The 24,274-nt window shown below is 49.9% G+C and overlaps 1 protein-coding gene across 1 annotated transcript in view; it reads right to left on the reverse strand.

Annotated features, from left to right (window-relative positions):
* The window catches only part of SVOPL (SVOP like), a 59,920-nt gene extending 36,331 nt beyond the window's left edge, over positions 1-23,589 (reverse strand). Inside the window, exons 1-8 of the mRNA XM_036010945.1 lie at positions 23,472-23,589; positions 22,690-22,781; positions 18,208-18,306; positions 10,078-10,149; positions 6,885-7,009; positions 3,697-3,760; positions 1,291-1,416; positions 134-262 (exon numbers count right to left, since the gene is read on the reverse strand). Of these exons, the coding sequence (XP_035866838.1) occupies positions 134-262; positions 1,291-1,416; positions 3,697-3,760; positions 6,885-7,009; positions 10,078-10,149; positions 18,208-18,306; positions 22,690-22,781; positions 23,472-23,553 (789 nt within the window). The 5' untranslated portion in view covers positions 23,554-23,589. The remainder of the gene's footprint in view (positions 1-133; positions 263-1,290; positions 1,417-3,696; positions 3,761-6,884; positions 7,010-10,077; positions 10,150-18,207; positions 18,307-22,689; positions 22,782-23,471) is intronic.
* Between the last annotated feature and the right edge of the window lie 685 nt (positions 23,590-24,274).

The raw sequence follows: 24,274 nt of genomic DNA on the forward strand, positions 1-24,274 counted from the left end.
TCCCGTCCCCCCAGGGGCGGGATGAGAGAGCCACGGCCCCCTGCCCTCTCGCCTTCCACGACTATGGGATTTCCGGGTGGCTGCCACAGAGACTGGGGTGTGGGGGGAGAAGACCTCCCTTCCCGGCACTCACCAGGATGGGCTCCACCAGCCTCCCCTCCGGCATGACCGAGCGGTTCACCTTGGCGATGTGTTGCAGCGTGGCCAGGGCGGCCTGGGTGTTCCCGGTGGACACGTTGAACCGAGCAGATTCGGGAATGAACTGGGCACGGACGAGAAAGGACACCAGAGTGGCTGAGGCTGCGGACCCAGGGATGCAGCTCACGTTGCTCCACACGCTAGCTAACTACAGAGTCCCGGCTTCCGGCGACGGACAAGGGTGTAGCGGGCACACAGGTCACAGTGTAAGAGGCACGTGCTCTTGCATTCCAGGTCGGTTTGGAGCGAAATGGTCACATATTCCTTATCGGTCTCACCTCGGGTGACATCAGGCTGATACTGACCTTCATACCCATTTGGCCCAAGTACTTGTTAATACAATGAAACTCTTACATCCAATTAGTAAAATATCCACTGCCCCAAAGCCCCCAAGGCCCCTCCACTGCTCCGTCGCCCCAGCCCTTTGCAGGGGCCCCAGGAGCTCCCCGCAATGCAACAACCTCAAGTGTGAACGAGGCAGGCGCCCCCAGCGTCCACAAGGTGGAGGAACCGGTGCCGAGGGCCGAGCGCCTTGCCCCACTGACTGCTGAGCGCTGAGGCCGGGGCCCGGGGATCCCTCCGCCTGCTCCTGCCCCGCCTGCCTCACACCCAGTCGAGGCTGGCTAATTCTCCTCCCAGCAGCACCCGCTCCCGGTCCCCACAGCCAGTGGGCAGCCGAGGTCCTCGTCGTCTCCACCGGGATTACCCTGACGCTGGCTACCTGCTCTTCCGCCCTCTCCTGCCCAGGCTCCACGCAGCCCAGGGCCAGCGCCCCACCACATCACCCCTCTCACACCTCCAAGTGCCCCCGGCCTGCGAGGTCTTTCTTAATCTGGATGCAGGCCCGTCTTGCCAGCCCCCCACCAGCACCCCTCACCCCAGCCATCCAGCCTTCCTGCGCTCCCCCAAATTCTGCACGTTCACACCTTCACACAGGCTGGCACATTAGCCCTGCCAAAGTGCCCCTTCCGGTGTGGCATCGCTGACAGAGATGGAGACTTAAACAAAGAGGTGGGCGTGGGGCCAAAAGGGCGCTGGGCCAGGTCGGGGGGAGGACAGGGGGTGGGGGGAGAGCCCCACAAGCTTCCTCACCTTGAAGGCCAGGATGAGGATGATGCCAGGAATGGAGGCGATGCGGATGAGCCAGCGCCACCCGATGGTGGGGATGACCACGGAGCCCAGGCCGATGATGAGCAGGGAGCCAATGAGCCAGAAAACCTGGGGCGAGAATGGGGGTGAAATCGCTGCTCTCCAACGCGCTCCACACAGCTGCCCTCCCTCGGGGCTGCCCCGTCCAGTCCAGCGTGCCACCGCTGGAAGAGGGTCTGGCTGAGGAGCCAGGCTCTGGTCCCACCGGGGACCTGGATGAACCGGGAAGGTCCCTTCATTTCCCTGCAGCTTTGTCCGCTTGTCTGTGAGTGGAACACTCAGCCAGACCCAGGGTTAGTGATGTCACCAAAGGTTTAGAAATCTGGGGCCCCAGGCACTGACTTTTGTTTTCCTGGATAAATAATTCATTGGTTAGAAACTCAAGGTACAGAGAACCCGTAAAAAGATGTTCTTCTCCTAGTTCCCTGCCGTCCGGTTTTTCTTCGCAGAAGGAACAAGCATTTGGTTTTTCTCACATCTTTCTAAAGCTGTCCTAAGCTGATAAGACTATGGTATTATGTTCTCTTTTTTTTCACAAATGGTAACATAGTAAAAATAAGGATGTACACTTAGCTTTTCCCACTAAAAAAATATAACTTGGAGATCACTTGATATCAATAAATAGCATGGCAGCCAATCCAGGCCCTACTGGCTGGAGACCAGGACAGTTTTGAGTGAGTGTTATTTCCTCTCACAAGACAGAGAATAAATAACGTCGTTCCACAGAGAAAATTAATGTTATAAAAGATCCTTTGGGGGACGACTTAGGGGGACTACTTATTTCATCACCAAGGAATTCTATTCCAAAAAACACCAAACACGATTATTTCAGGTAGTGATAAGAGCCACAGAAACAGAGTAATGTGATGGAGAGTGACTTGAGTGACCAGGGATGACCTTCCTGAAGGTCAGTGACGAACCACTGCAGGCCACCAGACAACAGGTGGTGTGGCGTTGAAAAGGATCGTAGTAATGAAATGAGCCCCAAAATTGTTTTTCTAACTTGCGGGCATGGCACACCTTTTGGAGGCAAAGGCAACAGGACTGATGAGATGGCCCGGCTGATGAGGGGGGTGGGGATGAATCAGCAGGGCTTGGTGATTCCCGGAACGGGTGCGAGGGACAGGGAGGGGTCCGGGAGGGCTCCTGCGTCTGTGGCCGAGGTGACCGAGGGGCAGCGTTTGCTGCTACCTGACAGTAAACGAGAGTCCTCAGAGGAAGATAAAAAGGTCAGGTCTCTGGACGTTGTGTTTAAGGGACCTGTAGGATATTCAGGTCGCTATCAGGTGCCTGGCCACCCGGGTCTGAAGGTCAAGGGGGTACTCTCGGTGGTGGATAAAGATTTTACGGGGAAGGTAATATACCCGTAGCTGGCTAAACACATTGGAGTAAATCAGATGACCTGAGGGACCTGAAAAATAAGATAAGCCAGAGCTATGCGTAACCGGGAAGCACGCTAAGGAATGCGTGGCGGGCGTGAGAGAATACGCCCGCAGGTGACCTGGAGCAGGACCGCACCAATGAAGTCATGTTCAATGGGAAGTCTGGCCCCTAAGGACTGTGGAAGGTGTGTGCGTCCATGGCAACAGAGCATCAGAGGGAGACTCTGGGAGGAACGGAGTCACTCAGTGTTTGCTGGGTTCTAATATTCTGTCGTTGTTTTTCATTGCCTAAATTTGGTATCAGAAAAATTAAAAATAAGTTTAAAAGCAATACCCTGCTACTCTATTTATTGCCAAATATATAATGCTCAGTGGGAAGGGTGGTATTTTTCTTGGGACCTCTGACAGGTCGGCGCCTGGGGATAATGATGGCCTCAAAAATGGGACAAGGACACCTAGATGGACATAGCCTCTGGATGCAAAACCTCTCTTCACTGGCCAGCAGGGTCCGCAGAGGGCCTGCGAGTGCCCCAGGCTTCTCACCTGGACAGGTGGCTCATCAGGGAGGTGGCGATAGGGCATGTTTCCACAGGTGTGGGTGAATTACGGACTGGCAGACACCAGTATCCACGGCAGGGAAGTGAGATGTGGGGGGCGGGGGGGGGGGCAGGGCGGGGGTAGCTATGTCTCTCCACAGAGAAAGCTCAACCCAGATGCATTCTGGGGCTTCGGTCATCCCAGCGAAGTCAGCCAGTCCAGCGTTTCCTGGCCGTTGCGGAAGGGGGCGCTGTGTTCCAGATGCTGTGGTGGGTGAGAGAGGACCTGCCTCGGAAACCCCCGCAACTGGACTTCGGTGTCAGGCATTGCCAGCGCCCCCTGGCCGGCACCCGCCAACAGGCGGTGTGCGGATCAGTGCCTCCCGCTCTCTGGGGCCAGGAGGCTGCGCGGAATTCCTGTTTCACCTTACCTGCGACAAGGGGAGCATGTAGCCGCGGTATTTTGTAGGCAAAAATTCCGTCTTTATGACTATCCTGAAACGGGAAGGGGAGAAAACATAATTTTGTGGTTATAAAACCAAAGAATTCATTTTAACAGTCGCGATTTTTCTTGGCACGGAGAAAGAACTAGAAAACACGGGCATGCGGCACTGTGAACCGGTGAGAGGGACGCGCCTTGGTCTCCGCCCTGGTTCCTGCTGACACTGGCTCCCTGACTCTGGCCTCCTGACACCCAGCCCCTGAAACCCCGGAATTCCCTGCATCATAGTGGTGCTGGGAGGTGCCTGCAGGGGCCAAAGGTAGACCTCCACCCGACCCAGGTCCCTGTCACTGAACAAGAAGGAATTCGAGAGCAGGACAGAAAGATTCAGCAAAGTGCAGTAAGTTTACTACACGCTCAAAAAATGAGAGCGGGCAACTTGGAGACCTAGATGTGCTGGTGGTGTCTGGGGGGAAGGTCGTTACTGAACATGGGCGAAGGGGGAGGTAGGGTGGTCCTCTGCTTCCGATGCTGGGGGGGGGCGGGGGGGGGGCTGCCTCCATGGCTCGTCCTTGTCTCTCTGCTCCAGGTAGCGATTTCTTTTTGGTTTTCCCCATCCTAGGAATTGGGGGCGGGGGGAGTGGGAACAGGTGGTCTGTGGTGCTCCAGCCGAGATGGAGAAAGGAAGGGGCAGGGCCTCAGGCCTTTGTTCCCTAGTCTAACTTTCCTGCTTCAAGAGGACCGGTTTTTTGTTCCAAAGAGGCTGCTCTGGGCAGGCTCCTGGATGGGCGCTGGTCACTGGGAAGACTAAGCCAGGATCAGAAACTTGGAACGTTCAGTCCTAACCCCACTGTCCAGAGAGAGAGGAGGGACTGGAAAATGAGTTAATGACCCATCAGGCCTCCACGGTGGAGCCTCCATGAAAGTCCCTAAGGTGTGGTATCCAGAGAGCATCAGGTTGGGGATCACGTCCATCCGCGTGCCGGGAGGGTGGCCCCAACTACATTGGGCCAGGAGCTCCGAAGCTCAGGCCCCTTCCGGACCATTCCCTATACCTTCATGTATCTTCATCTGGCTGCTCACTCGTATCCTTTATAATAAATAACCCTTTTGCAATAGTAAGTAAGCTCCTTGCCTGGGTTCTGCCAGCCACTCGAGCAAATTCTCAAACCTGAGGAGGGGTTTGTGGGAACTTCCAATTTGGAGCCAACTCAGACAGAAGTTGCGGGTAAGCGGGAAGACCTATGACTTGCAAGTGGTGTGCCACGGAGGCTGGGGTGGGGCAGCCTTGTGGGACGGGACCTTGAACCTGTGGGACCTGCCCTCACTCCGGTCCCGGTCGGAACTGAATTGTGGGGCATCCAGCTGGAGCCAGAGACTTGGTTGGTGTGTGAAAAAGTCCACACAGTTGGTGTCAGAAGTAAAGTATTTTCAGAAGCGGCGCAAGTGTTAAAGGAACACAGAAGAGAGTTCTTCCTAGACAACCACATCAAAATGCAATTGTTACAGCTGTAAAAAAAACAAGATAAATGGGGCAACTTCACAATGGAGCAATCAGAGCTGCTTCCTGGAAGAACCGCCTTGTATGTCCTATCCTCCGACCTCTGGGAGGTTAAAGCTGGGCAAAATGACCTTTGGACTGTGCCTGAAGCACCTCTCTCTTCCAAACAACTATTCACAGAGATAACAGGAGAGGAGAAAATTGAAGTCATTCTTTAGAACTGGCCACTGTGTTCGCTTATCTGTGCCTATAGACATTCCTTGCGTAGCTTATCTGCAGCCATAGAAATTCTTCCTCCGAGTCACGTAATTATTTCCCTTCCCTTTCTCATCAATGCCTCTTGCTTTTACCTCCTAACTGGAACGCTGGGTTTTTGCCCGAATCAGTGCCTCCCGAATCCCTGTTCTCTTGGATTAAATAAACGTTCGTTGCCTCTCACTGTGGCTTTTTACTTTCGGGCTAACACAGCTGATATCCACATGAGAAGACGAGAAGCGAACTTAAAACTGCTCTTCTGTTTACATTTCGATTCCCAGGGTCACATGACCACGCTCACTCCCCAAATTAGAAGAAGTCCAAGTTATTTATTCCCAGTTATCTCTTACTATTTAAGGGATGTCAGCCTATCTCTTTTGCCAAGAGAAATGTTGGCAATGCTTTTCCAGGGTCTGGTTCTCCTTTCTAAGACATTCTTGGGAAATCAACACACAACCAACAGCAGGGAGTTTCCTCAACTAATGACGGCAGCCAGAGCACAGGTTTCTGACTGGGTCCGTGCTAATTCTGTGGACAGAGGAGTGGACGAACACACGTTCCGTCAGTGTTGCCACTGTTCTTCTCTGTTGCAGTCGTAAGCAAGGGCTTGGGGTTTTAAGCATGTGTATGTCCTGGGCTTCCTCTGAGGGATGCCCTAACATTCTGCCGACCTACTCCTCCAGGGCTGCAAAGCACAGACTGATGCTTAACTTACACCCCGGGGAAGATCAATTCTTTCCCTAACACACGAAGGTAACGCATAGGTGTTTTGACGTCTCCCAGTAGATTCTAAGGGGCCTTGCTCCCAGGTGCCCAGGAGAGAAGAGCCTGAGGGTCCCTGTTAATTTAAGGGAAGCCTCCAAATTGCTGAAAATTTAGCATCACCCCTTCCATACCCACGCACAAGATACTGCACGCTCATCCAAGGCCATCTTTCAGTACCTTGTACCCTGCTTTGCAAATTCATGTGACATGGTCTTAAATCACAGGGCAATGGCCCTTGCAAATGGTTATTCCTAAGTATTACAGGTGCTTAGGGTCAAACTATACTCTTCCAACAAATTCTCAAGAAATGAACAGGCTGGGTTGGGGGTTGACACTTTTGGTTTAGCGTTTAGTCTAACAAGATGGTATTTTTCTAAAAAATACCCAGCAGCCTTTGGAACAAACAAGTTGCCACCGGCTCAGCCCAGCAGTCTGCTAGCCTGCTCATCACACATCGTTTGGATGGGCCAGTAGCAACTAGAGGAATAAGCGGCCATCATTTAAAAAAAAAAAAAGCTCAAAAATAACTAGTACAGGTAAAGTCCATATATTTGCAACTTATTGACGCTGTTCATCTAGTAAACACAGTGTCCGCGTAAGTGTGAGTGGCTGTATGTGTGTCTTGCCTGGGGCCCCTCTAGGTAAAAATCCCTTACCCTTGTGCGTGGCCGGACACGCCGCAGCCCACCATCATCCGCAGGAAGACAAACCAGGCGTACGAGGGAGAGAAGGAGGTCAGCAAGGAGAAGTAGGTTCCCCAGAGGAATGAGATGAGCAAAATCTGAAGCAACAAAAAGAAACGTATTAATGGGACCTGCCTCCATAGCGGACAGGGTTTGAGAAAACCTCACTTCGGAAAGTGATTTTTCGTTTCCGCCCAGCTGTTTGCTTCCCTGGGCGCTCGCTGGTCTCTCACAACCATCACACAACGCCATCCGTGACATGCTGCTGTCCGAAAGCCCCGCATTTGGGGGACGGGAGCACCTCCACGCCGGCAGAGAATTTTTGTGAGTTTATTCGAGGCAAACTGACCACAGGCGCTGGGGAGCACGGTCGTGGATGCTCTGGAGAAGCACGGCTTTGTGGCTCCTGCTACACCCTCGGAATGAAGGCAGGGCCAGAAGGAAGATTACATGGGGTTCAGAGGAAGCAAGGCGGGGAAATCTCGGTGGCTGGATTCCAGGTGAGGTCTGCTCTCCCTGAGAAGCGCTCTGCCTGCCCCTCCGCCTCCAAGGGATCTAGAAAAGAGGCTCACTCTGGTCTTTCACAGATGCATTAACCCAGAGGCACAAGAACAAGGCAAAGATCAACCTCTCACTGAGGAAGTTCTGGGTCTGCAGCGGGACTGCCCTGTCAGGAATTTGTGCCCAGTGGCCCTGCCCCGTGAGGTCACTTTCGCTCACTGGATTTGTCAGATTCGTCAGATGTTTCATGCACAATTCTGAGTGTAGACCGTTTCTTGAAACTCTCCAGCTGCGGCGCTGAGAGTGCGGAGCCTCGCCCCCCTGCGCACAAGGGGGTCGGGAGCGCGGGAGGCCCTGCCTTGGAGTGGGTGAGAGGAGGAAAATCGAGGTGTTTGCTTTTCCTCTAATTATAAGAACGCAAGTGTGTAGTAGAAAATGTGAAAGAAGAAAAAACCAAAAAGACCCAACCTACTTAAATCACTCTTGACTCTCCAACCCAGAGAGAATACTGTCAACACAATTTTACCCTGTTTCCCCTGTTTGCAAGGGAGAGCATGTTTTCGGTGGCTGTACGGTATTCCATGGGGAAGATGTGCTGTGACACATATGATACAACGCATAAGCCTTTCCCCTACTATTGGACGCTGAGGTGGCTTCACATTTTCTAGTAAAACGAGCTGCGGTGACGAATGCACATAAATCTCTGTGGTTCTCTGGGGGTCTAAACAGGCTGGAATTCTGGAACGAAACTGTCAGATGAGGAGGGTGGATATTCTCATGGTCAGAAAAACGATGCCAACAGTGTGTGAGGCCACCTATGCATCTGCAGGTCTCTTCCCGAAAAATTCCGGATGACTTTGATGCTTGAAATGGATTTGATAAGAACAAAGTGATACCTGCCTGGCCTTTGAGGAAATAAGCGGGGGCTTAAGCCAGTCTGGCTGACAGCGTGACCGAGAGGGAGCCGCGAGCCTCCCTCAGCTTCCCGCCGGGGCGTACATCACGGAGCCTAGCTTCCCCGCTCCTGCAGCATCTCACGGCTAAGCGTGGTCAGTGTAAGAAATGCCCAAGCCTGTTAAGAATGATTATGAGTTTATTTGAACCAAACCAATGACAAGGAAGCCAAACCTCAACAAGTTGAGAAAATGCTCGAGGAAACGGCACGTTTGCACCTTACCTTGGACATGACCATCGGAAAGGAAGACGGGAGTGGGTTACGCGAAATCTGTCGGTGGTCGCTTAGGGAGGCGGGAGAAAGCACGTGGTGGGATTGGATGAAAAGTAAAATGATAGACACATACTTCTTTTAACAAGTGGCTCCAGGATAGCTGTCGACAATGAACAGGGTAACAGTGACAAGGAGGGGATTTGTGGTCTTCCTGAGGGGCAGTGCCTGTGCTCTGAGGGGTCTGGATGAAGGGAAGTCGGCATTCCAAAGGAATGTTACCGCAGAAGCAAAAGGGCAGCAGACGGGCTCGGTTAAGGTGGAGATTGATTTTTGTCAGGGAAGATTCTAGCCCGCCATGACCTGCGATTAGTTAGAAAGTTTTAACTTCAGACCACCCTCTGTGGTGACTTTAGGTCTCCGAGATTGTACGGCCGCCACACCGGCCTCCCCTGGGCTTGTCGGGCTTAGTAGGAGGCCCCTTGTCATCCACCAAGCCAACAATGACCTAAACAGTGTCTGTCTGTTCAATATCCACCTAAAAGTGCATCTCCAGCGGTTCCAATGCAATTCCATTGCTTCCAGACCCGGCCTGTTCTTTCCTGTACATCCTCTCTGGGACGGACGCCACAGTGCTCCCACCTTGTCTTTCTCACGTGCTCCTTCCACTTGCAGCGAAGCTGTCGGTGGCTGAGATGTGCGTACCCTCGTCCGAGCTTCTGACGTGCCCAGCGTACTTCTGCTGCTTTTTCGGCCTCTATGGGCGCCACTCATTTCTCCAGAGTTGGAGCACCGTGTCAGGCCTGTGGAAGCCTTGCTCTTGGCTATGGCCCTCAGGAAGACCCAAACCATCTTCTCTCTTAAATGTAAAGAGAGTCCCTTTTCTTTTCATTGACACTGTAATTTTGCTTTTGATAACTCCTGTGGTTAAAAGCCGTTTCAGGTTTCTTAATTGTTTGTGCATCTTTTGCAAATGCCTTTTTGTGCTGTTTATGTTTTCTTTTTTGAGATACTTGTGTTTTCGTGCAATTTGTGAGTCTACGATATTTATTTTGTGTACTTCAAAACATCCAGCCAATTCCACGAATGTTTTCCTTTGGGGTTTCTCCCTGTGCGTGTATGCTTAGTGAGGCCTTCCCCGCGAGAAAACAGACAAGACCTGGGTTTGTGATCAGAACACATCGATTCGGTTTGACATTTCATCTCAGCAGGCGCGTGACTGTGAGCAAGTGGCCGTTTCAGTTAACTAATGGGAAGCTGCTATGTTTCTAGGTGCAAGTTCCCACGTTCTAATGTGTTCTAACTGTGCACCTCCATCAGCTCCGTACCTGGACCACGGGGACCAAGTACGGGGACAGGTGCCTCAGGAAAGAGGAGAAAGCAAGAAGAAGTTCGGGCATCTGATGTCAGAACTGGACACATCTACCCTTTTGATCCTGGCCATTGGTAGAGAAATTTCCGCTCAAGACAATTGCAAATCATCCTTCAGGGCCAACCTACCTTCCAGCGGCCGTATCTGTCAGCCAGGAGGCCAAAGAGGATGCTGGCGACCATGTAGCCGAAAAACACCATCTGGAAGCAGGGGTGAGAAAAAATCATCCTCTGAGCAGAGTTGTGATAACCTGCCAGTTTGCATCCATCCGCCTTCACTGCAGGTGGATGAGAACTGGGCACGGGCTGGAGGCGAAGAGCTGGCTCCACACAGACCTGCCCAGGCTCCTGTTGAAGGTGTTCAGGGCCTCGGAGGCTGAGCTCCCAGCTGGAAACACTGCCACCAGGTGGACACAGGTGGAAAGAACAGGTAACTGCTTCCCCTGCCATCCGAGGCGATGGATTGGCCCTGCTCAGCTCAGGTGTGTAATTGTGAATTTCCATTTTAATAACTCAGAAAACTCGATTCACTCATGCTCCGATTCTGCACACAAGGTGAGACGGCTAGGAGCAGTCTCCTTTATGTTATCACAGATACACACGAACTTTAAACAAATACCAAAACCACTCATTCATTTAGAAACACTCTTCAAATCTGAGATAAAAACCCATTTTCCTTACTTGGTCTCACAGTGATGCATTCTACCCTGGGAAAACTCAGGACCCTGGATGTGACACCAGTGTTTGAACTCGGCCTGAGTTGTAATCTCATGTCTATGCCTTTAGGTAACTGATTTTTCTGCCTGTAGCAGCTCCGAACTTGACTTGCTTTGCCTTCTGATAACATCCCTGACTGATTGCTTCCAGGTTCATCGAAGGGAAGGTGGTAGCCAGCATTTCTAACACTTTTTTTCGATGAAGAAGGTCTGTTTCTCTCCGCTGCCTCCTATGCTTTCTCCTTATCTCTCTTCCTTACTCTTCATAAGGAAGATACACAGACACATTTCTTCTACAGGGAACTATAAAGAAATCGTATCTACTCTTGAATGACAAAAGCCTCGCGTTTCCCCTGCGCACTATCCTTTCTAGGGTAGAAACGAAGAGGGAAGAGCAGCGTTTTCTCAGTGCCAGTCCCGGGACACATGCTGAACTATAACAAACTCAAATCAGTCAGTCCCCTGCAAAATACTAAAAACAAGGAAAATGGGATGCATTTTGCATAACTCTAAACTTGTTACATACGAAGGGCTTTTTTTTTATTCTGGGATAATTTTACCTCTGATGGCATGCCCTTCTGTTTTTGAAAAATGTTGGGTACACATGGCTTGCCTCCTCGCACAACCACATCAAAATTACAACTGAATTGTAGGACAACCATCACTCAGAACCATCAGAGATCGAGTGGAATGCAAGTCTGCCAACTATGGAATTAAAGAAGTAACATTCATCCAGACTGGTAGGAGCGGCAGAGACACGGAACCGGCTGGTCCCACATCCACGCCTCGTGGATAAAAGTTTGGGAGGGATGTCCCGGCAGCGAGGATCCCAGCTCCCTACCAGGGCCTCCAGCCCAGGGTTCCAGTGCCAGGAAGATAAGACCCCACAATTTCTGGCTGTAAAAAACAGTGGGGATTAAATCGGTGGAAGAAACTTCTAGACCCCCAAGCAGTTCCTCTTAAAGGACCCACACGTGGACTCACCTACTCAGACTCACTCCCTCGGAACTCCCTGACTAGAGCAGCAGCTTGAAGGGCACCAGGGGCACACAGGGAGGAACTGAAGGGTCTGACGTCAAGGCAAGAGCTGGGGGACAGCTTTCTCCCAGACAGAAAGTCAGGCAAAGGCCACTGTCCCTTTTCTGAACCCTCCCCTCACAGAGTCAGAGAGCCAGCAGGCAGGTGCCATACTCAAAACTCCATCAACCTGGCTAACATTGTTTGCCCCGCCCTGAGACCCCCTGAAACTCCATCCCACCCAACTTACCACTGTTAACAGTGGCTTTTCCGTATGAATGGCTGGTCCTGGCTCACACTTCACAACTTTCTATATCCTGTCAAACAAGCAATAGCCAGCTTCAGTGAGTCTGCAGCCTCCATACCTCTTGCTAAGTGGCCCCAGGCCCGGCACTGGCAGCAGCCAGCCTAGATTCACAGCTTGGCTTCACCTGGGAATCTCTGAGCCCAGCACAAGTAGCAACCTTCTCAGATTGCTCTATAGCTTAGGCAGGGTGGCCTCAGACAAAACACAGGTGGGGGCTGACCTTGGCTTGTACCACTGGGAAAATCTGAGAGCCTGCCCACTCAGTGGACAACTACAGACCACACTGAAACACCACCACTCAAGCCCTGCATAGCTGATCCTCCACGGAGGGTGGACCTTGGTGGTCAGTGGTCACAGCCAATCCTTGCAACTGACTGGCCTAGGTAAATCCCTCCCATTGACCTGCCAATAGCAACCAATTCTCAACTACAAGAGGAGGGTGTACGTACTCAGCCCACAAAGGGCGCACCTCAAGTATCCAGCTTGGGTGATAGGGGAGGCTGTGCCACTGGGTCCTACAGGACACCTACTACATTAGGCCACACCACCAAGATGGGGACTCATAGCAGCTCTACCTAATACATAGAAACAAACACAGGGAGGCTGCCAAAATGAGGAGACAAAGAAACATGGCCCAAATGAAAGAACAGATCAAAACTCCAGAAAAAGAGCTAAACAAAATGGAGAAAAGCAATCTATCAGATGCAGAGTTCAAAACACTGCTTATAAGGATGCTCAGAGAACTTGGTGAGGACCTCAGCAGCATAAAGAAGACCTGGTCAGAAACAAAGGGTACACTAATTGAAATAAAGAACAATTTTCAGGGAAACAACGGTAGAGTGGATGAAGCTGAGAATCAAATCAATGATTTGGAACAAAAAGAAGCAAAAGGCAACCAACCAGAGCAAGAAGAAAAACGATTATATATTTTAAAAAATGAGGATGGTATAAACAGCCTCTGGGACAACTTCAAGCATTCCGATATTCATGTCATAGGGGTGCCAGAAGCAAGAAATTGAAAATCTACTTGAAAAAATAATGAAAGAAAACTTCCCTAATTTGGCATAGAAAACAGACATAAGAGTCCGGGATACAGAGAGAGTCCCAAACAAGATGAATGCAAAGAGGCCCACACCAAGACACATCATAATTAAAATGCCAAAGGTTAAAGATAAAGACAGACTCTTAAAAGCAGCAAGAGAAAAGCCATCAGTTACTTACAAGAGGGTTCCCATAAGACTATCAGCCGATTTCTCAAAATAAACTTTGTAGTCTAGAAGGGATTCTGAAGAAATACTCAAAGTCATGAAAAGCAGGGACCTACAGCTGAAATTGCTCTACCCAGTAAAGATATCATTTAGAATCGAAGGGAGGATAAAGAGCTTCCCAGGCAAGAAAAAACTAAGAGTTCGTCATCAACAAACAATTATTAAATGAAACATTAAAGGGACTTATTTAAGAAAAAGATGAAGATCAAAACTATGAACAATAAAGTGTCAATAATACATATCTATCAACAATTGAATCTAAAAAACAAAGTAAGCAAAGGAGGAGAACAGAGATGGAATCATGGATAGAGAGAGCACTGTGACGGTTGCCTGATGGGGTGGGGGAATGGGGGAAGAGGTGAGGGGATTAAGAAGTACAAATAGGTAGTCACAGAATAGCCGTGGGGATGTAAAGCACAGTGTAGGAAACGGAGCAGCCAAAGATCCTATATGCATGACCCGTGGACACGAACAAAGGTGTGGGGAGTGCCAGAGGGAGTGGGGGACGCTGAGTAGAGGGGAATAAAGGGGGGAAAATCAGGACAACTGTAATAGCATAATCAATTAAATACAATTTTAAAAGAAAGAAAGATGTTGGTTGTTGATGGCAAACCTTTTGCCTCCTTTTCTTCTTCTAATGACCTTAGTTGCCATTTATGGTTTTTAAGATCAGCCACTCAATTTTAATTGATTTTTTGAGAGAGAAAGAGCACAAAACCTTAATTTGTTGTTGCACTTATTTACGCATTCATTGGTCTCTCCCTGCATGCACCCTGACTGGGGATTGAACCTGCAGCCTTGGCATCCAGATGACACCCTAACCAAGTGAGGTACCTGGCCAGGGCAGCTACTCCATTTTTTTTTTAAGTTGTATCAAAAATCAGTTCTCAGCCTTTTGGCTAAGGTCAAGCGTAAAAAAAAAATTGCATCATTTGGTGAATCCTGAAGTTTAGATTCCTCCGAAATTTAAGTTTCTATAGTCATGCACCCCTTAGCGATGAGGAAACGCTGTGGAAAAAAATGCGTTCTCAGGTGATTTCGGCATCACGCCACATCACAGCGCACACGTACATGGCCCTAGATGGTACGGCCTACTGCACACCCAGGCTCCATGGTGTGTGCCAGTGCTCCCAGGCCACACACTGCTACTGACAAAACAGCACAAGATTAAACCAAGTCCCAGGGAAAACGATGCCATCGAGACATGTAGTAGATGCAAGATGGAGGGGGCTGCCGCCAGTGTGGCATGCGTGCTGTTTTACAGCAAACTTTTAAAAGTATATTTAGAAGGAATACACGCTAAAATAACAATAAAAAGCAAAGTCTAGTAAGTCCATAAACTAGTAACATAGTTATTTATCACCATTGTGAAGTATTAGGTACTGTACCTAACTGTACGTGCTGTGCTCCTGTATCACTGGCGGTGCAGTGGGTTTGTTTGCACGTGCGTATTGCCTTGCATTATGACGTTACGTCACGAGGTGATGGAAACTTTGAGCTCTGTTATAATCTTCTGAGGCTACCGTCACTGGTCCGAAACATCATTATATGCACATGAGTCTATTGTGGAACCAAAAATTATCAAAATTCCTCCAAGAAGGGAAAGGTGAATTAATATTTTTCCTCTTAACCTGCTTGAATAATGGAAACAACAGGCAAACTTCCCAGGACAAAATATTTTTGTTTATGGAGATGCTGTGGTATGTCAATAGACTACATTGCAGTGGATTAAATGAAATCAGCTGATGAACAAAGGTGAGGAATATAGTTGGATAGGATTACATTTAAATTTTACTCTGTGCTCTCACATCAGTGGCAGATCTTTTTTTCTTCTCTCTCTCTCTCTTGTTTTCTTTTCATTCAATGTAAAGAAATGACTTTCCAGGGTTCCTGTTAAGCTTGTCTGGATCATTAACCTTGACTTAAAGCCTGTGGGAACCCTGAAGCTTGTGAACTGCAATTGCACTTGGGAGCTCAAACAGAGACACAAAACTACTAACTCTTTCTCTCCCCCCTCCCTTTGCAGGGCCTGCTCTTTGCTGCAGGTACAGGGGAGCTTGTTTTCTAGAATAGAAATGACCGTTCTGTTTCTGATTTATGCACATAGGAAGTTTTGTTTCATCAGCACGAACTCTCGTAGCCACAGAAGATGTGGGACACAATCCACCCCCCAGTCCTTAACGCTGGTTGCCTGATTAACCACCGTCAGGCCAGGCTGCCCAGGAGGCGGAGGTGGAGGTGGAGTCAGAGGGTGAAAAGGCTGAGCAATGGGCAAGGTGTGGCCTCCTTGGTAATCAGGCTGGGCACCTGTTGCTGGTGATGGAGAAACTCAAGAGTTGGGAAATTTTAGTTTTAGGTGCCAGTGAATACGCTTAGTAGGTAATGCCTGTAAAAAGCTATTGTTTCAGAACTAAAGGTATGGCCCACCCTGCCTCCAGAAGAGACCACCAGCAAGTCAGCCTTTGTGCTGCAGAAGAGACCAGAAGCAATCAAGACGGTATCGGAGCCACTGTGCTCCGGGGAGAGACTCCCTTTACCCAGGACACAGAGAGAACCACCCACCCAGCTCGCTGGGTGAAAGGCTGTTAGGGAAACTGATGACAGCGTCTTTTATCTGATTAACCTCTTCCCTGAATTCCAAATCCCTTCCCTACACTTTTTCGTCCTTATAAAAGAAAGGTGCATTGACAGGAAGTGTAGGAGGGTCTGTGAGGGTACATGACGCACCCTCTTCTCAGACCCCTGGCCCTCTGCATAAAGACGCAGTCCCTGTCTCTGCTCATCTGTCCTGGCGGCGACAGGTGGCCCGAACGCTGGCTTTTCTGGTTCCCATAGCGAGGCTGTGGTCAGTGAGCCCAGGCGCTGGTTGCCACAGTTGATGGGACTCACAACCAAAACGAAAACGACCGAGACCCAAGGACAGGTGGAGGTGAGGAACTCGCAGCAGGAAGCGGTCCCTTCTGGGTGAGGTAGGGTGCCCGGAGGACCGTCTTGGGAGCCGCAGCCCACCTAACAAGGGAGCCGTGTTGCAACTGGAAAAGATGCCGGAGTCGGCACTGCCTGTCACTACCGGACCCAAGAAGCGATGACAGTGATTGAATCTTTATGGGCACTTTATTCGGATGGCTGGGGACCTGAGAAGGTGGCGGGTTCATACCCTAACAGACCATCTTAAATTCCATTTTTAAATGGCCCTTTTTATAAGGAGAACAAAGTGTAGGTCAGGGGTTTGGAATTCAGGGAGAAGTTCATTGGATTAAAAAAAAAACAACAACTTCAGCATTCTTGCCCTGGGCAGTGGTCTTAAGCTGTGCCCCAGGCGGTGGTCTTTGGCTGTGTCCTGGGTGGTGGTCATCTCACCGGGAGCACAGTGGCTCAGATATCAACTTGAATGGCTTGCAGTCCTCCTGAGGAACTGCTTATGGTTTCCTGGAGTCAAGGTGGGTCACAACTTCAGTTTCTAGAACAAAAGCTTTTATAGGCATTGATTACTAAGTTTATTAGCTATTACTGAAACTAAAATTTGTCAACTCTTCAGTCCCCTCTCCCCATCGCTACTGCGGCCCTTAGGGAACACTTGGGAACAACAGAAACGCAACCAGGGAAATAGCAGCTGTAAATACACAAGCGGCACCATGTCCTAGCATTCCCTGGGAGGGACAGATACGACCTTCTCCAATACTCTCAGGAACGGAGACAAGCACACCTACCAACCCGCAAGGTGTGGAGTGTTTACAGTCAGACACCTCATCACAGCTAGTGCCCTAATGGTACAAGGACTGACAAGGAATGCCTTCTAAACGGTGACTACATTCTGTAGGTAGAAGAAAACAAACAAACAAAAAAAACCAGGCAAGCAATTACAAGCCCAGGTAAGATCTGTGGTTATTTTCTTTTACACCCTATCTCTTTCCTAAAAGTATTAAAGACAGCTTTAAAAAAAAACACTAAAGGAGTCTGGGCAACAATTAATAATAGAGAAATTCTGAAGAGGGAAACGGAGCTAAGAGAACAAGGACAGTGAAGGGGAGACTCTGTGGTCCCAAATGCACCACTTTGGCATGCGGGATGATTTTGAGCTGAAGGCGATCAAGACCAGACAGACAAAGCAAAAAAAACAAAAACTTTTATCTCTCCTTTAGATAAGGGGCCTGGCCGGAAAGATAGCTTTTATCAGAGATAACTTTTATCTGAACATCCTATCTGTAAGGCTAGGCAAAAACCTGCCCCTCCTCCCCGCCTCCCCCAGGCCCCACCCACTCCTTAGCTGAGTGTGTGGTATGTGTGCAAGCCTCAAATGTCCAACTTGTTCGTGGGTCCAAAATTCTGGGGAGTTCCCATATGTACAAAATTGTTTTCCCATGGAACTGCTTGTTTTCCCTCCAACACGCATACATACACAGGCACACGCACACGCAGAGTCTACTGGCGATTCATTAGAACTTGCTAAATGCCTTGTGAAAGGAGGAGAGGTAATATCCTCCACTCCACCTTGCTGCAAAGTTTGGTGTGCAAGTCATTAAGCTATGCATACGGTCGTTGGGAAAAGTCAAAGGTGTAACACAAGTAATCCAGTGAGGGTGATCTGGTGATTGGTTAAGTCCCTTTTGTCACACTAAGTAGCCTGTTAGTGATCTGAACTAACAGGTAATAGTTAAAGCATAACTAACCCGTGGCTTAAGAGTTCTTCTCTCTGATTTGCATTTATGTCTTTGGGGCCTTTGCTAGGAGCTGGAAAATAAGCAAGTCGAAGTTATGCTCTCTGGGGCAAAGGAAAAGGGGAGAAAGGCTTCAGATGCTAGTTCGGGCCTGCAAACTCATGAGCTGTGAGAGCCAACAGACCAAGTTGGGGGTGGGGGGCATCCGGCTCTCGGCCAGGTGGGATGGGGGAGAGGAGAGGAGGCTCCGGCCCTCAGCTGGCTCATGTGCAGCGCAGGAAGCAGGGACTCACCGTGGTCACTAGTGCCACCTGCCAGTTCTCCAGATACCATTCACAGCGGATGACAGGAGACACGATCGCTATTAACATGATCTCCATGGCCTCGACAATCTGAAGAAGGAGGGAGAACACCACGTCTAAGAGCTAGTTCGTCTTCACGGCTTCCCCCGCCTGCCTGTCCACTGTCTTCCCAGTGTGAACCTCATCCTTCCCTCCCCCGTTTAGCGACCACCTGTTGCCTACCCACCGGGCACTGGCATTTGGAGTAAAGAAGCAGAGTAAAACCGTGGCTCTCGTGGACATAACATTTATGACTCGAACATTTTGAAGCGTTCCCCAGATGGATGACACGTATTCAGTTGAGACGTTCGGGGTTCCTGCACTTGCATTGCAACACTACAAGGCCAGTCAGTTCGTGGCCCTCTACCACCACCCACACCCACCTACGCCCTCCATGGTGACAAGTGTTGCTTTACACTCATCACCATGAAGCTCTCAGGACATGCCTCTTGCACATGGATTTTGGAAATAGTCCCTTTCTCAAGAAGTTGGGATGGGGAGCGATGATTCATGAAAGCCAGAAAACAAGAAAGTGAAAGGCGGGAGTGGAGGCCGGAGACACTGCCAAGGGGAGAGGAGCAGAGCCTGTCCACACCCTGCCCTCCCTCCCAAATGAAGAAAGAAAACAATAAAGCAACAAGTACAAACAATATGGGTTCATCGTCAGGTAAGAATGTCTACTTAGCAAATGTAGTATAAGATGTGCCACTAAATATTTCTTTCAATAGAAAGCTTAATTATCACCCCCTGTCCACAGCTTGCTGTCCACAACAGGGTGAGCTCATCTCCCAGGGAGATGAAGTAGGTGCTAGAAAAGAATTGACAGAATAAGTAGAAACAGATTATAGAAATTCGGCTCAGAATAATGGAGGAGGAAGTCAAAGATAATTCTGAGGCTTTGTGCCTGGAGGAAGGGATGAACATGACATCACTGAAAGGGGAAAAGGGCCCTGGCTGAGTAGCACAGTTGGTTAGAGCATCGTCCCGATACAGCAAGGCTGTGGGTTCGATCCCCGGTCAGGGCCCTTACAAGAATCAACCAATGATGCATACATAGGTGAAACAGACGATCGATGTTTCTTTCCCTCTCTCCCCTCCTTCCTTTTTCTCTAAAATCAATTTTTTAAAAAAACATTAAAGGGTATCTGGTGGGGATAAAGGGGAAGTAAAGGGGGAAATGAATTTGTTTGGGACATGTTCTGTTGGTAACAATAGCGTATTTGTGTGGGGTTTTTATTACAGTATTATTAGTATTTGTGTCACTTAAAGGTCCGGGATGAAAAGGGTTAGTGATACAAGCTAATGTGTGGGAATTGGAAGTATATCATGATAGCTTGTCTGCCCTTGGAGAGTATCACCATTGTGTTCGGTGTTTAGACAGCTGGTATGCCTTAACCCACAAAGTGTATGAATAAGAGAGCGCATGTTTGATTCTCAGGGGAGATTTGATTAAGCTTACCTCACTCAGTAACAGAGAGCAGCTGGGCCAATAGTAACTAGGACCCCACTCTTGCTTGGGAGTGAGGTCTTAGGGGGTGATAAGGCAACAAGGGGTAGGGCTCAGTCCCACTCTATCACAGGGCGGGGCAAAAGTGGGTTTGCAGTTGTTCGTATGGAAAATGCCACAGTGATTAATAAGTAACAATACAAGAATAAACTCTGTCCTACTTTTGCCTCTCTTTGTATAACAGCCTGCAGACAGAAGGACCAGCCAGGAGGTAGGGCGGGGCCTGGAGGAGCAGCACCGTGCAAGAAGATCTTCAAAGACCTCACGGAAGACCTCAGAGAAGACCAGGACTCCTGGTCATGGGCTGAGGGCCCTCTGCTGCCGTGACAGCCTTACCACACCCCAGTCCCGGGAGGCCCTGGAACCCTGCCCCAAATGCCCATGAACAAGAGCCTGTCCAGGCTGTGGCCAGGATGGGGCCCGCCCACCACTGTCCACGCGCCTGTGCTGATGAAAGATCCTGGTCCACAAAGCAGACCATCCAAAATCCAGGCAAGGAGTGTGGCTGCCACATCCAAACAAGCACTGCTCTTTGCTTCTGTGGGGGCGGGGGGCGGGGGGGTAGGGGTCCTGGTAGACAGCTCTTCCTAGCTGATGGGTTGGGAAGCACTGAAGCAGCCCAGAAACACTAAAAACTGGAGACGACCCGAAATCACTTCATAGCAACATCAAGTGTAAAGGTGCACTAGACATATGGTTGCCATGGATACGGACTGGCTATGGGTTACCTACAGAGAGGTGATACAGGGGAAAGGAAGCCCATGCCATTGCCTTTCCAGGGTAGACCACCACTAACAGAGATGCACTTGCTTTGGATGGGTGGTTTGGTTGATAGGGGGAGGTAAAAAAACATTTGCATTTTCTTTTCACTTGCTAGAGGGTTGTCATGGAAGAAAAGACAGTTTCCCAGCATACTGGAAGGTAAAAGATGCAGAGAGTGTCTCACACTCTTTAAACAAGGGGCCCAAGAAATAAGCATACTAGAAAGCAAATATGCAAAAAGATGGAGAGATACCCTGGTTGGAAGTGGAGGTGAGGTGATCAGAAGACCCTACTCATCCACACCTGCTTGTCCCTCAAAACACGGGATCTTAAAAATTCAGAGCCAGCCCTGGCTGGTGTGTCTCCATAGACCGAGCTCCGGCCTGCAAACTGAAAGGTCACCAGTCCGATTCCCAATCAGGGCACATTCCTGGGTTGAGGGCCAGGTCTCCAGCTGGAGGTGTGCAAGAGGCAACCAATTGATGATTCTCTCACACGCTGATGTTTTTCACCCTCTCTTTCTCCCCCCCCTTCCCCTCTCTCTAAAAATAAATAAAGTCTTAAAAAAATCAGAGCCAGTGAGCCCCTTCCTTGGGGAACACCCACTCGAATCTCTGTTTTGAATAAATTTTCTTTCCCACAAACTCTAAGAATCCCCACAAGACTGGCAACCGGGGAGCGATGGGCAGCGGCAGCTCGTCCCAGGCCGACCCCCTGAACCTGTGTCCAAAAGCCCCCTCTTCTCCGACTTTCCAGGGAGCTGAGAGCACCCCCGCTTTGGCGCACTTCTTCCTGACAACCTTTCTAGAGGCCAGCACATCCCTGCGTCGGGTCTCTCCTGTCGCTTCTTCTGTCCTGGGCCCTTCCTGGTCTCACTGGTCCCAGCTTCAGTGATTGCATTCTCAAAATTAAAAAACAGTCAGAGCCCAGGTAAGACCTTACGTTATGGGGAAGTGTTGGACACTGTACTGTTGGTCACCATGAAAGGAGGACTGGGGCGTGGCCTTGCCCTTTCCTCTTTCTCCGCTAGCCTGCCTGCCCCGAGAGTGCTTTTGAGAGACACACCGTAACGTGTCATGGGCTCCCTCCAGCTCACGTCACCTCTCATCCCATTTAGCTAAACGGGGAGGGGCAGGCCTCTCGAGCGTTTACCCTGGTCTCCCTCTTAGCTACCTTTTCTCCTACCTGAAACCATTGCTACGCATGTTCTCACCCCACATACAAAAGGAGGAAGCAACCGAGGTTTCCGAGCATGAGCATGCCCCACTGTTTGTGAGAATCCCCTGGCTGGGCTGGCTGTCACTCTTCTTTCCTCAAAATAGCAAACCCTTGGGGGGTTCTGAACAAGCCACCTCAGGGTGGGCCTCCGTGATACGCAGATTGCTTTGAACTAAAGGCAATTTTAGCATCAGGCTCAAGAGAAACCTCTGCCTTTCCCTTTAACAGCCTAGAAGAATTTGAATCAGGGGCCTTGCCCATAATGAGATGATCGGAGATAACTTCTTTTGACTTATCTATCAGGCAGGGCAAACTTCTACTTCTGCTCCCGACACCCTGCAATGACCCTCTGAGGCCCCCAAGGTGCATTACCCCAACCCTCGCTCAGGAAGTAACGATCCCCCTTTATCTGGGATCCTCTTCTGCATGTGGGGTGTCTGACTCTCGTGTATGCAAGGTCCCCATCCATGTGTACACATGCTTATTTCCTCTTGTTAATCTGCTCCATGTCTTTGTAATAGACCGGCTGGAAGAGGCTTTGTCCCTCCTCCACACCTCCACCAGTGCCCTTAAAGGATCTGAAACTCTATCATTACAACACGTGTCCCAAGCGATGCTTAGACACAAAATGACTGAGAATCATGTTTCTAATTTAACCTGGAATAACACCATAGCTTTCCCTATCTTCCCAGTGCCTCAAGTCAAACATTTTTTTAACATGGGTATTGAATTCCTGGAACACGGAACACAGATATTCATTCACTCACAACCCAGCACCTGCCAAAGATGGATACAAATCATTTACGGGTGGTTCCCCTCACACCATTTACGGGTTGCTTCTTTCACACCCGGCCCTGAGGGCCGGCCCGGGGCTGGGGGCCAGGGGAACACGTGGTCCCGCAATAAAACAGCTGTGGAGGCCCAGACGGTCCCCACGCAGCGCTCACCCCCGTGCTTCCCATGATCAGGAACAGGGCGATGTGGAAACGCCCGAATCCGATGGTCTCCACGGCATCTTCCACGGTGAACGTCTTTGCCTCTGAAAAGGAAAGGCAGAGAGAAAACGAAACTGGAAGAGTCAGCGTTTGGGCTGCCTGTCACCACCAGAACCCGTGAGAAGAGACAAGGACTCAATCTTTATGGGACTTCATTCAGATGCTGGCGATCTGAGAAGATGAGGGGTCAGGTACCCTCAAAAACTGGCTTAATACCTCATCTCAAGTGGACCTTATTACAGGGAGAAGGAAAGGGTAGGTAAGAGGGCTGGAAACGTTTAATTGGGTAAGAGCTGTGGCCAGGAGTCAATTTTCCTGGAACTTCTTTATCTGTTGATCAACAGTTCTTTGTCGGCATCATGGGCATTCCCTCCCCAGAGCACAGTGGCTGAGATTCCACCTCCATGGCTTGCAGACCCCTGGGGCACAAAGGCTGAATTGCTCATCTGACCTCCTGGAGCCCAGTGGGTCAGGCATCCCAGTTCCTGGAATGACAGCTCTCCACATGCACTAGTCACTGAAGCCTATCAACTATAACTGAAGCTACAACCTTTAACCCCTGAGCTCTCCTATCAAAAACAACAGCCTCTGTGGGTAGGAAATGTGTGTGGGTTATGGCTCACCCCAGAGGATGTTGGAAAAAACCAATCCATGGTTGTAAAAACTGGTAAATATGGGGAAAGGGGTAGAGTTAAGCAGCACCTCGAGGGTCAGTGACTTGTAGGTCGTCTTACCTTTCGGCGGTGACTCTGCGGCTCCCAGGCTCAGCTTGCGGAGGCTGATGATGGTGACCTGCTCCACCCGCTTGGTCTCCATCTTCGAAGCGATTTGAATTTCCTGCACAGCTTCCCGGGTGGGAGCAGGAGAGGCAAGAGGAAAGAAATCTAATTGAGTACATATTTTTCTTTAATCTTCACAGAAAAATCTGTGAAGTGGGTTTCATAATCTTTTAAAGATCTTATTTATTTCTAGAGAGAGGGGAAGGGAGAGAGAAAGAGAAGGAGGGAAACATCGATGTGCAAGGGATACACTGATCGGCTCCCCAACCCGGGACCTGGCCCGCAACCCAGAATATGTGACCTGACTGAGAATCGAACTGGCGACCTTTCGATTTGCAGGCCAGTGAGCCACATCAGCCAGGGCCGGTTTTATAATGTATCACCATTTTACATATTAATGAAGCACAGAGAGGTTTCGTGGCCCAATGAGATCACTGGGCCCCAGTGACAAGCAATCACCCCTGCGTCGGGGCCAGGGCGGCCCTTGACAATTTGGCCAACAGCCGTCCTCCGACTGGGAGCAAAGACGGGCTTTGCTCCAGAGAAGGAATGGAGGTGCCCTGCCGCTCCGTCCCCACTGATTCTGTATTTACAGCGGGACCCTGTGTTCCAGAGTGCTTTCTCGTGCCTCATGTCTGCTGCTGACAGAAACCCAAGGAGCCCTTCTTGGCAGTCTCCCCTTTTTGTATTCAACCCTAAAAATGATTTTTTAAAGATTTTATTTATTTATTTTTAGAGAGGGAAGGGAGGGAGGGAGA

Source organism: Phyllostomus discolor, chromosome 10 (assembly GCF_004126475.2).
Source record: "Phyllostomus discolor isolate MPI-MPIP mPhyDis1 chromosome 10, mPhyDis1.pri.v3, whole genome shotgun sequence".
Classification (NCBI taxonomy): domain Eukaryota; kingdom Metazoa; phylum Chordata; class Mammalia; order Chiroptera; family Phyllostomidae; genus Phyllostomus; species Phyllostomus discolor.